Source organism: Pseudophryne corroboree, chromosome 3 (genome assembly GCF_028390025.1).
Source record: "Pseudophryne corroboree isolate aPseCor3 chromosome 3, aPseCor3.hap2, whole genome shotgun sequence".
Lineage (NCBI taxonomy): Eukaryota > Metazoa > Chordata > Amphibia > Anura > Myobatrachidae > Pseudophryne > Pseudophryne corroboree.
In genome coordinates this window covers 3,578,247-3,591,729 of record NC_086446.1, presented here as the reverse complement: position 1 = coordinate 3,591,729, position 13,483 = coordinate 3,578,247, and the positions used below count along the sequence as shown (strand labels likewise).

Below are 13,483 nucleotides of genomic sequence, written 5' to 3'. Positions count from 1 at the left end.
TTCTTCTGCAAAAGCCTGATGAGGGGAATGACCTGACTCAGGCTGGCAGTGTCTGAACTGACTTCACGTGTGGCAAGTTCAAAGGGCATCAGAACTTTGCACAACGTTGAAATCATTCTCCACTGCGCTTGAGACAGGTGCATTCCACCTCCTATATCGTGGTCAGTTGTATAGGCTTGAATGGCCTTTTGCTGCTCCTCCAACCTCTGAAGCATATAGAGGGTTGAATTCCACCTCGTTACCACCTCCTGCTTCAGATGATGGCAGGGCAGGTTCAGGCGTTTTTGGTGGTGCTCCAGTCTTCTGTACGTGCTGCCTGTACGCCGAAAGTGTCCCGCAATTTTTCTGGCCACCGCCAGCATCTCTTGCACGCCCCTGTCGTTTTTTAAAAAATTCTGCACCACCAAATTCAAGGTATGTGCAAAACATGGGACGTGCTGGAATTTGCCCAGATGTAATGCACGCACAATATTGCTGGCGTTGTCCGATGCCACAAATCCACAGGAGAGTCCAATTGGGGTAAGCCATTCCGCGATGATCTTCCTCAGTTGCCGTAAGAGGTTTTCAGCTGTGTGCGTATTCTGGAAACCGGTGATACAAAGCGTAGCCTGCCTAGGAACGAGTTGGCGTTTGCGAGATGCTGCTACTGGTGCCGCCGCTGCTGTTCTTGCGGCGGGAGTCCATACATCTACCCAGTGGGCTGTCACAGTCATATAGTCCTGACCCTGCCCTGCTCCACTTGTCCACATGTCCGTGGTTAAGTGGACATTGGGTACAGCTGCATTTTTTAGGACACTGGTGACTCTTTTTCTGAGGTATGTGTACATTTTCGGTATCGCAACCCTAGAGAAATGGAACCTAGATGGTATTTGGTACCGGGGACACAGTACCTCCAACAAGTCTCTAGTTGGCTCTGCAGTAATGATGGATACCGGAACCACGTTTCTCACCACCCAGGATGTCAAGGCCTCAGTTATCCGCTTTGCAGTAGGATGACTGCTGTGATATTTAATCTTCCTCGCAAATGACTGTTGGACAGTCAATTGCTTGGTGGAAGTAGTAAAAGTGGTCTTACGACTTCCCCTCTGGGATGACCATCGACTCCCAGCAGCAACAACAGCAGCGCCAGCAGCAGTAGGCGTTACACGCAAGGATGCATCGGAGGAATCCCAGGCAGGAGAGGACTCGTCAGAATTGCCAGTGACATGGCCTGCAGGACTATTGGCATTCCTGGGGAAGGAGGAAATTGACACTGAGGGAGTTGGTGGGGTGGTTTGCGTGAGCTTGGTTACAAGAGGAAGGGATTTACTGGTCAGTGGAGTGCTTCCGCTGTCACCCAAAGTTTTTGAACTTGTCACTGACTTATTATGAATGCGCTGCAGGTGACGTATAAGGGAGGATGTTCCGAGGTGGTTAACGTCCTTACCCCTACTTATTACAGCTTGACAAAGGGAGCACACGGCTTGACACCTGTTGTCCGCATTTCTGGTGAAATACCTCCACACCGAAGAGCTGATTTTTTTGGTATTTTCTCCTGGCATGTCAACGGCCATATTCCTCCCACGGACAACAGGTGTCTCCCCGGGTGCCTGACTTAAACAAACCACCTCACCATCAGAATCCTCCTGGTCAATTTCCTCCCCAGCGCCAGCAACACCCATATCCTCCGCATCCTGGTGGACTTCCAACACTGACATCTTCAATCTCACTATCAGGAACTGGACTGCGGGTGCTCCTTCCAGCACTTGCAGGGGGCGTGCAAATGGTGGAAGGCGCATGCTCTTCACATCCAGTGTTGGGAAGGTCAGGCATCGCAACCGACACAATTGGACTCTCCTTGTGGATTTGGGATTTCGAAGAACGCACAGTTCTTTGCTGTGCTTTTGCCAGCTTGAGTCGTTTCATTTTTCTAGCGAGAGGCTGAGTGCTTCCATCCTCATGTGAAGCTGAACCACTAGCCATGAACATAGGCCAGGGCCTCAGCCGTTCCTTGCCACTCCGTGTGGTAAATGGCATATTGGCAAGTTTACGCTTCTCCTCCGACAATTTTATTTTAGGTTTTGGAGTCTTTTTTTTCCTGATATTTGGTGTTTTGGATTTGACATGCTCTGTACTATGACATTGGGCATCGGCCTTGGCAGACGACGTTGCTGGCATTTCATCGTCTCGGCCATGACTAGTGGCAGCAGCTTCAGCACGAGGTGGAAGTGGATCTTGATCTTTCCCTAATTTTGGAACCTCAACTTTTTTGTTCTCCATATTTTATAGGCAGAACTAAAAGGCACCTCAGGTAAACAATGGAGATGGATGGATTGGATACTAGTATACTATATATACAATTATGGACGGACTGCCACGGTTAGGTGGTATAAAAAAACCACGGTATAAAAAAACCACGGTATAAAAAAACCACGGTATAAAAAAACCACGGTATAAAAAAACCGCACTGTACACTGGTTGATAAAGAGATAGTAGTATACTCGTAACAATTAGGATGACACTATGACGGTATAAAGAATGAAAAAAAAACCACGGTTAGGTGGTAGGTATATAATAAATAATACAATTCTGGTCGGACGGACTGCCTGCCGTGTGCCGACACAGAGGTAGCCACAGCCGTGAACTACCGCACTGTACACTGGTTGATAAAGAGATAGTAGTATACTCGTAACAATTAGGATGACACTATGACGGTATAAAGAATGAAAAAAAAACCACGGTTAGGTGGTAGGTATATAATAAATAATACAATTCTGGTCGGACGGACTGCCTGCCGTGTGCCGACACAGAGGTAGCCACAGCCGTGAACTACCGCACTGTACACTGGTTGATAAAGAGATAGTAGTATACTCGTAACAATTAGGATGACACTATGACGGTATAAAGAATGAAAAAAAAACCACGGTTAGGTGGTAGGTATATAATAAATAATACAATTCTGGTCGGACGGACTGCCTGCCGTGTGCCGACACAGAGGTAGCCACAGCCGTGAACTACCGCACTGTACACTGGTTGATAAAGAGATAGTAGTATACTCGTAACAATTAGGATGACACTATGACGGTATAAAGAATGAAAAAAAAACCACGGTTAGGTGGTAGGTATATAATAAATAATACAATTCTGGTCGGACGGACTGCCTGCCGTGTGCCGACACAGAGGTAGCCACAGCCGTGAACTACCGCACTGTACACTGGTTGATAAAGAGATAGTAGTATACTCGTAACAATTAGGATGACACTATGACGGTATAAAGAATGAAAAAAAAACCACGGTTAGGTGGTAGGTATATAATAAATAATACAATTCTGGTCGGACGGACTGCCTGCCGTGTGCCGACACAGAGGTAGCCACAGCCGTGAACTACCGCACTGTACACTGGTTGATAAAGAGATAGTAGTATACTCGTAACAATTAGGATGACACTATGACGGTATAAAGAATGAAAAAAAAACCACGGTTAGGTGGTAGGTATATAATAAATAATACAATTCTGGTCGGACGGACTGCCTGCCGTGTGCCGACACAGAGGTAGCCACAGCCGTGAACTACCGCACTGTACACTGGTTGATAAAGAGATAGTAGTATACTCGTAACAATTAGGATGACACTATGACGGTATAAAGAATGAAAAAAAAACCACGGTTAGGTGGTAGGTATATAATAAATAATACAATTCTGGTCGGACGGACTGCCTGCCGTGTGCCGACACAGAGGTAGCCACAGCCGTGAACTACCGCACTGTACACTGGTTGATAAAGAGATAGTAGTATACTCGTAACAATTAGGATGACACTATGACGGTATAAAGAATGAAAAAAAAACCACGGTTAGGTGGTAGGTATATAATAAATAATACAATTCTGGTCGGACGGACTGCCTGCCGTGTGCCGACACAGAGGTAGCCACAGCCGTGAACTACCGCACTGTACACTGGTTGATAAAGAGATAGTAGTATACTCGTAACAATTAGGATGACACTATGACGGTATAAAGAATGAAAAAAAAACCACGGTTAGGTGGTAGGTATATAATAAATAATACAATTCTGGTCGGACGGACTGCCTGCCGTGTGCCGACACAGAGGTAGCCACAGCCGTGAACTACCGCACTGTACACTGGTTGATAAAGAGATAGTAGTATACTCGTAACAATTAGGATGACACTATGACGGTATAAAGAATGAAAAAAAAACCACGGTTAGGTGGTAGGTATATAATAAATAATACAATTCTGGTCGGACGGACTGCCTGCCGTGTGCCGACACAGAGGTAGCCACAGCCGTGAACTACCGCACTGTACTGTGTCTGCTGCTAATATAGACTGGTTGATATTTAAAGAGATATTAGTAGTATACAACAATACTATACTGGTGGTCAGGCACTGGTCACCACTCCTGCAGCAAAAGTGTGCACTGTTAATTAATATAATTGTACTCCTGGCTCCTGCTAACAACCTGCAGTGCTCCCCAGTCTCCCCCACAATTAATTATAAGCTTTTAATTTATACATTGATGACTGTGCAGCACACTGGGCTGAGCTGAGTGCACACAGACTGAGTCACACTGTGTGACTGACTGTGCTGTGTATCGTTTTTTTTTTTCAGGCAGAGAACGGATATAGCAGAGAGAAGTGAACGGATATATTATATTAAATAAAAGTTAACTAGCAACTGCACTGGTCACTGACTGTGGTAAACTAACTCTGTCTGCGACTCTGCACAATCTCTCTCTATCTAATCTATCTATCTCTATTCTAATGGAGAGGACGCCAGACACGTCCTCTCCCTATCAATCTCAATGCACGAGTGAAAATGGCGGCGACGCGCGGCTCCTTATATAGAATCCGAGTCTCGCGAGAATCCGACAGCGTCATGATGACGTTCGGGCGCGCTCGGGTTAACCGAGCAAGGCGGGAAGATCCGAGTCGCTCGGACCCGTGGAAAAAAAAGTGAAGTTCGTGCGGGTTCGGATTCAAAGAAACCGAACCCGCTCATCTCTAATGCCTATGGGGCGTCAAGAAGTTGGCACTTTGTTTACTGAAAAAGTCTCTATAAGCAGAGCACTGAATAGGTAATGGGTCTGAGAGATCATAACTGGTATTCCGAAGGGGATGGCCTGCGAGCACACAAGATAAAAGACAGGATTGGTCCCGAGAAAGTTTGCATGTTTGTCCAGTCGAATTTGGAATTATGTCTCAGAAGCCAGGGAAGGCCTAAAACTGTTCCATGGGAAGCCTTGGAGATTACTAGGAGTTTTATTTGTTCCACGTGAAGTGCCCCTACCCGAATTTGTAGAGGCAGGGTCTGACAGGTGACTGTCCCATGGGTAATCCGATTACTATCCACAGCTAGGAGAATAATGTAGTGTGCCAACGGCTGAGTGGGTATTTCTAAATGATATCGGACTAAATTAAAATTCCTTCTGGCTAGGGAATCTAGAGGAGTGGGGACAGAAATTATTTCATGTGATAACTCCAACAGACAAGGATCTCGGAGTCAGAGTTTTTGGAGAATGAGAAAGGACTGCTAACCTGGCTTTTCCTCGACCAGTTAGGAACTGAAGTTTCCTGGTCTCTGTGAGCAGGAGGCTACGAGTTGCCCAGACTCCCCAATGTACATACACAAGTGTTTGCGACGTCTCAGCCGCTCCTCTGGTGTTAAACGAGCACGGTTGATTTGCACAGGTTCTTCAATGGCTTCCGTGAATGATGGGATGGGAGGTGGAGTAACCCGAGACTTGAAACGTTTGGCCCGGTTTTTCTCAATCTCACGTTCACGAAATCTCAGGTCTACTTTATTACATAAAGAGATCAATTCTTCCAATGTGGTAGGAAGATCACGGGTCACCAAGTCATCTTTTAGGCGCTCAGACAGCCCATTCCAGAAGGCGGAGTTGAGGGCCTCTTAGTTCTAAGGGAGCTCTGAGGCGAGTGTCTGAAACTGGATGACATATTGTCCCATGGTTCGATTTCCTTGGCGGAGACGCTGAAGAGAGTCTGCCGAGTTCAAAGATTTTCCTAAATGTAGCAATAAATCGTGTATGGTCATTCAGAATAGGATCCTCGCTCTTCTATAAGATTAAAACTCATTCCAATGCTGGCCCAGTTAGCAGGGAGACAATGTAGGTCACTTTAGTTTTTGAGGAAGGAAAATTAGCTGGCTGCAGCGTGAAATGAACATCGCATCGATTCAAGAAGCTGCGACACAACTTAAGATTCCCATCTAACTTGTTGGGGGTTGGCAGCCATAAGTGAGATGGTGAAGAAACTACTGGAGAGGGGACGACTTGGCTGACAGACGTTTCTGTGCGAACCGAGGAATGAACTCTATCCAACGAGGACTGAAACTGTGTTACTTATCACTGAGTGGCTTCTAGTCTCTCCAGATGGGAGGCAAAAGTTTGCAGGAGGTCTGTACTCAGGACCTTAGCTCCAGACGGATCCATTTGGCCACTGCAAACTGTCACGCATTTACTATCTGGAACTGATATTTCCGGACTGGATTCTGTTTGAGAAACGGGCTCTCCTGGATGGAGGTGGGCTGGCTGAATGAAGTTTCTTCGCATGTAGTGAAGCAATAATCAATACTGAAGAAGCTCATAGTAGAAGAATAAAAGAAGGTTGCACTTAGAACTCGTGATGGACTGTCCCCGGACTGGAGCGGGTGTTGAAACCGGTGTCCCGTGATTCATGTCGGGACTGGGTTCACTCTGGTCGGCACAAATTAGTGGGCAGCTGGACAATGGTTGAGGCAGGACGGAACAGCTGCTGAACACGAGGAGACTCAGCTTCCAAACTGGAGGTGCGGGGACACACGGATAGAATGCCTGAAGTGAATATGCCAGATACAGAATAGGAACCAGGTTCTAAGAGCAGGACTCAAGACTCATGGATACACATAGCGCTAGTTAGCAGACTAGCTGTGGCAGACGTTGCACTGCCATTTGAATGCACCAAGCTGGACCCAGAAATACCCTGCTCTCCCATGGGATTGGTCACACAGGTGCTGCCTAGATACTGTCCACTGATTGGCCTGTATTAATACTATACATATAAGTGCTGTCACTGTGACAATCCCAGACCCCCTCACCTCCCTAGTTATGTCCCAGTATTACTATTATATATAGGCGATGTTACTGTGAAGCTCCCAGATCTTCTCACCTCCCCCAGTCATGTCCTTGTATAATTACTATAAAGGATGTCACTGTGACAATTCCAGATCCCCCCACCTCCCCAGTCATGTCCCTGTATTATTACTATAGATCAGGCATTCCCAACCACGGTCCTCAAGGCACACTAACAGTGCAGATTTTAGTGATATCCAGGCTGCAGCACAGATGACTTAATTAGTAGCTCAGTGATTTTGATTTAACCATCTGTGCTGCAGCCTGGATATCACTAAAACCTGCACTGTTGGTGTGCCTTGAGGACCGTGGTTGGGAATGCTTACTCTAGATATAAGTGATGTAACTGTGACGCTCCCAGATCCCCTCACATCCCCAGTCATGTCCCTGTATTATAACTATAGATATGTGATGTCACTGTGACAGTCCCAGATCCCCTCACCTCCCCAGTCATGTCCCTTAATATTATAACTATAGCTATAAGTGATGTCACTGTGATATTCCCAGATCCCCCTCACCTCCCCAGTCAGCAGGTAGATGATCTCCAGGGAGAGATTTATTATCCTCTCCATCTTCTGAATCTTGTCCATGTCCATCTTCAGTGATCAGTGAGAATACAGAACATGTAACATATAATAAACACTCTGGTTCTTCAGAGTTTGGGATCCTAGAAATAAATTCAATTTAATATACATCACAGAGATGACATGTAACATAGTCAGATATGTAACACTGAGCGACTAATAAGTCTCTTTGTCCCCAGCCATAGGGCCCTGGTCAGTGATTCCCATAAGTTCATGAACCAGCCGAAATCACAGGCTCCTCCCCCTGAATAATACCAACAACAGGACATCACAGGCTGCTCCTCCTGTATAATAATAACAACAACAACAACAACAGGACACCACTGGCTGCTCCTCCTGTATAAAAATAATAACAGGACACCAGAGGCTGCTCCCCCTGTATAATAATAATAATAATAATAATAATAGTACTACAGAAGTAGCAGCCTGTGGTGTCCTATTATTTTTTATTATACAGGGGAAACAGCCTGTGGTGTGGTGTTGTTGTTGTTATTATTATTATTAACAGGACACCACAGGCTGCTCCTCCTGTATAAAACTAATAACAGGACACCACAGGCTGCTCCCCATGTATAATAATAATAATAATAATAATAATAATAATAATAATAACAGGACACCACAGGCTGCTCCCACTGTATAATAATATTAATAATATTAACAGGACACCACAGGCTGCTCCCCTTGTATAAAAATAATAACAGGACACCACAGGCTGCTCCCCCTGTATAATAACAGGACACCACAGGCTGCTCCTCCTGTATAATAAGAATATATAGCACCATTACCTGATGTCTCCTCTCTGCTCCTTCCCACCTAGAGACCCGGATGTTGTTATGGGGCACAGGGGGCGGGGATTAGGCCGGGTGGAAGGTGATACGCCTTAGTGTAGTGGAACGCACAGGATGAATGAGTGGTGGACCGCACGGACCGGAAGTGAGCGGGAACGCGGAAGTAGGGTGGAACGCACAGAGAGGAAGTGGCGTGTCCCGGGCTCCGGAGGTGTACCACTGGGGAGGGCTCCGGCCTGGGGTTCCCAGCTGTGTGTGTGGGGGATGATTAGTGATATAGGGGGCGGTATATGAGTGCAGGACCCCCCTCCCCCGCGGTGACTGCTCTGCATGGTAACCCCTTAGTGACCAGACTTCCTGTTACCATGGTAGTGACTGTCCCCATAGTGGGATGTCCCCATGATGCAGCCCTTGTACAGCACTAGGTGGGTGTCAGTGACTGAGGACCCCTGACACTCATGCAGCTGCTGTTACATCATGCCATGGCGCTGTGACGTGTAGGTGCACACGGTATTAGCCTGTGGGGTGTATGTGCTATTAGTGGCCACATACACATATTATGGTAATATAGCAGTAGCTCTCCCTATCAGAGACCGGTTACTACACTGTCACTGAGCGCTACTGAGAGTGCCGCAGCCGCAGTGATGTCACTGAGCTGGGAGTGGCCATGGGGATCCCCTAATAGCCGCCTCTGGCTCCGCACAGACCCAGTGATAGTGGTGCCAGGGCTAGTAATCTCACAGGGTCTCTCCTGCAGCCCCAAACACCCCTCAGCCCCACTGTGTAATATAGCGGAGACGTCAGCCATATTGTGCCTCTCATGTGACGCCGCTCAGCTCACACACCCCCAGTCATTTGCTATACAGGAGGTGAGGATAATGGTGACATACACAGGCAGCAGTCTCACTCACCTGCCCAATCCCTCTTGGACTGTCTCCACTCGCTCCACTCTGCAGCCCATAAGTCAATTCCAGAATACATTCTATTCATATATATTGTGACAGGAATCACATAGACCATTCATAGCGATACAGGTTCACCTTAGTACAGGTCCAGTGGTTCTAATGTCCCCGACCCCTCCTGGATGCTAGTCACCATCAGAAGCATTGTTCTCTTGTGCCTGGAACCCTTTTAACACACTCTTACAGGTGCCTGTAATCAACTGCTTATCAACCACAAGTAACAGTAACACCATACTTGCCTACCTGACCCTCTCCATGAGGGAGAAAATGCTCTGTTCCTGGACTTTCCTGGTAATGTAAGATTGCCATCACCTGTGGTGAGCTAGGTAATTGATAAGAAAGGTGTTTCACCACAGGTGATGGCAATCATACATTACCAGGAAAGTCCAGGAACAGAGCATTTTCTCCCTCATGGAGAGGGTCAGGTAGGCAAGTATGAGTAACACCTGACCTGAATTCTTATTATCCATAATGATGTTATTCTAAATCCATGTCAGATCTGTGCTGTCTTCTTCACACTCCTCTCCCCTTAGCTTCAACCACCCTGGTGAAGCTAAGAGTTTTCCAGCTGAGCTCTCCATCTTGCCTACATCTATTTATGCCACCCATACGGGAAGACACCCCTCAGCTTGCTTTCACAGATCCCCTTCTTCACCGCAAGGTTGCTAGGAGGGTCAGGACCAATAAACTTTCTAGACGGGGGGCATCTATATTGAGGTGCTGTTTCCCCGGATGATGATGCGCCTCAAATTTGACCGGCTGTAAGGCCGGAAACCAGCGAGTCGCAAGAGCATTGCCTACATGTTGTGTGCATCCACTGTAAGGGTGCATGGTCGGTGATTTGCCGGAATTCTCAGCCCAATAAATAGTATCTCAGTGACTCCACTGCCCATTTAATCGCCAAGCTCTCCTGCTCCTCAGCTGAGTACTTGTGTTCTCTGGGCAGCAATTTTTGGATGAGGTAGAGGATGGGTTTCTCTTCCTCTTCTACCTTTTGGGAAGGGATGTCCCAGAGGCATCAGTCTGCAACACAAACTGCTTTCTGAAATCAGGGGCTTGCAATACAGGCTCTATGCATGAAGGTTGCCTTGAATCCTGCCAAGCAGACCCTGCAGGCCTAGATGTTCATTCAGACCTGGCTGCTAAAGCGGCAAACCGTATATGCAGCAGCCGCATTGCGGCAGACTTACACATTGCAGCCGTATTGTGAATGACAGCGGTCAGCAGCAACACAGCATTGGGGGAACGAGATGAAAGGGGGCGGGCCGATACGGTTTTCAGGGCAGCTGCGTGAAGTCACATGCACTCGCTCTGATTAAAAAAAATGGTGCCCGACAGTGCACCTTTGTTCCTATGCGTCTGAAATCTAATTGCGAATGCGTTGGGAGGTACCCAGCATGTGAGATGAACGCAGATCTGGCTGTTTATGCCACGATCTGCGTTCATCTCTGAATAACCCTCCTAGACTATACTATCTTGTCTGGGGACTGTTTCCTAAGACATTCAGTTAAGGGTGCCGCCCTAGTGGCAAAATCACATATGAACCTACAATAATAGCCCACCAGAATAAGAAATGTCCTATGTTGCGACTGGCTTAGGCCATGTGAGGACTGCTTCCACCTTGCTGGGTTGAAGCTTAACTTGCCCTCGGCCTACAATATACCCCAGATACTTTGCCTTCACCATTCTGATTTAGAGTTAAAGATGCTTCTGAGGAAGGACAAGTATTGTCCGAAACGCGTTAAGCTGGTGGCGTTCTTGCTGTGGATGTGGCCCTGATTTCTGACCGAAAGCCTGCACCATCTGGTTGTGATCCGGAAACCGCCAGTGGCACCCCTACTACCATTCTGGGAGGGTAACGTGATGACAACAGTGGTCCACATCTTCTACTATACCATTTGATTGGTTATATGCTTTTAATTCTATGTATAGTGTGAGTGTCCTGTGTTAAATAAAAGTGCTTTCCCTTAATTATTCCATCTGCACCATGATCCATTCTTCTTTTATATATTGAGAGAGTGTTTTGAGGTGCTTCGGGAATTGGAGAACCACTGACCGTGACATCACTGGAATAACACCTGACTAACCATTTGGTGGCTTTGAGGATTCTGGGAGGGTAACATGATGACAACAGCGGTCTACATTCCCCACTTTACCATTTAATTGGTTACATGCCTTCAAATTTCATGAAAATTGTGAGTGTCCTGTGTCTACCAAACGTGTGTGTACCTAAAAATCTATCTGCACCATGATCTATTCTTCTTTTGTTTATTGAGAGAAAGATTTTCGGGGTACATTGGAATAAGAGTAACATCATTGGAATACCACCTGACTGACTATTTGGTGACTCTGAGGATCTAAGAATTGTTTTTTTGTCATCCTTGGAATCACTCACCTCTGTGTGGACATTATTCATGTAGGTTCATTGCGCCCACTTACTAAATTTCTTTAACTCTTTGTGCTTTGTGGAATTTGATGAGGATTCCTTATTTAGTAAGCAGGCAGCATTGTTTTTAGGTAGCGCATTTGTTCAACATATCTGTTTTAATTCACCATTCTGATAGCACACTTCTCCAGGTTAGCTGTGAATCTGTGTGCCCATAGACTGTAACACTGCCTCCACCTTTGGAAGGTGCAACTTCCAGTCAGAGATAAAAAGGACAATGGCATCTAAATACGCTGCTACGTATTTCCTGTGCGGCCGGAGCAAACCAAAGGGCAGCACTTTATACTGGAACAAACCCTTTGGGGCAGAGAATTCCATCTTTGCTTTGCCAACTTCCATCAGAGGAATTTGCCAGTACCCCTTCGTTAAATCTAGTGTGGTGAGATACTGGCTTGTTGCTAAGCGTTCTACCAGTTTATCAACCCAGGGCATAGGATCGAAATCACAATGAGAAAGTTTAACTTTCTGAAGTCATTACAGAATCTCAAAGCTCCTGAAAGCTTGGGCACTAAAACAATGGGATTATTCCATTCACTGTTTGACTCCTCTATGACCCCAATGTGCAGCTTCTCTTCCACTTCTCATGTTACTGCTGCCCGTTAGGCCTCAGGTATACGATGTGACCTTTCTTTTCTCAAGACCCCAGGTGGAGTAATAATATCATACTGTATGATATGGGTTTTCCCCAGGAGCACGGAGAACACATCCTGGTACCGTGCTACTAAGTTTACCACTTCTCGTTTCTAGCTAGAACTCATGGTGACTTCAATTGGCATTTTATATTCTGGGGTTTTCACGGCCACTAAAGAGAGCTGACTGGCACTTTCTTTCCAAGGCTTCAACAAATTCACATGGTAGACTTGTACCTCTTTCCTTCTACCCTCCTGCCGTACCTTAATTTCACAGGTCCCACCACCTCTATGATCTCATAAGGGCCTCGCCATTGGGCATACAGTTTACTTTCAGTAGTAGGCATGAGTACCAGTACCTTGTTGCCTGGATTAATGGTCCAGTTGACAGTGGTAATGTCAAAACTGCATTTTTGAAGATGTTGAGCCCTTCCCATATGTTCATTCAGAAGTGGCATACAATTGGGACGCAAACAGAGCAATGTTAGGCTCTTGGGACGATTGCTCCTCCCACCCTTTTAATAGATCTAGTATACCTCTGGGTTGTCTACCATATTGAAATTTGAAGGGGCTAAACCCCCGTAGAAGATTGGGGTACCTCTCGAACTGCAAACATCACATGAGGTAAGAGTAGGTCCCAATCTCACTTCTCCTGTGACACCTCCCTGTTATAATCTGCTTAAGTGTTTGGTTAAAGCATTCGACCAAGCCATCTGTGGGTGGTAAACCAAAGTGGTAATTCTAGCCACCTTTAACAGACGACACAGGTCTTTCATTAACTTGGACACAAAAAGGGTACCTTGGACCATCAGGACCTCTTGGTATTCCCAGACAGGTATACAGCATCAACTCCCAGGCAATAGTGCTAGATTTCATGCTATGGAGTGTTATGGCCTCATGGTACCTGGTGGCATAATCCACCATCAATATATACTGATGCCACTGGCC

The 13,483-nt window shown here is 46.4% G+C and overlaps 1 protein-coding gene and 1 pseudogene across 2 annotated transcripts in view; one reads left to right on the top strand and one right to left on the bottom strand.

Annotated features, from left to right (window-relative positions):
• The window catches only part of LOC135054490 (zinc finger protein 436-like), a 54,942-nt gene extending 46,374 nt beyond the window's left edge, over nt 1-8,568 (bottom strand). For both annotated transcript variants that reach the window (XM_063957598.1, XM_063957599.1), the window contains exons 1-2: nt 8,496-8,568; nt 7,642-7,790 (exon numbers count right to left, since the gene is read on the bottom strand). In XM_063957598.1, the coding sequence (XP_063813668.1) occupies nt 7,642-7,719 (78 nt within the window). In that variant the 5' untranslated portion in view covers nt 7,720-7,790; nt 8,496-8,568. The remainder of the gene's footprint in view (nt 1-7,641; nt 7,791-8,495) is intronic.
• The window catches only part of LOC135056588 (oocyte zinc finger protein XlCOF7.1-like), a 195,415-nt pseudogene that overhangs the window by 119,046 nt on the left and 62,886 nt on the right, over nt 1-13,483 (top strand).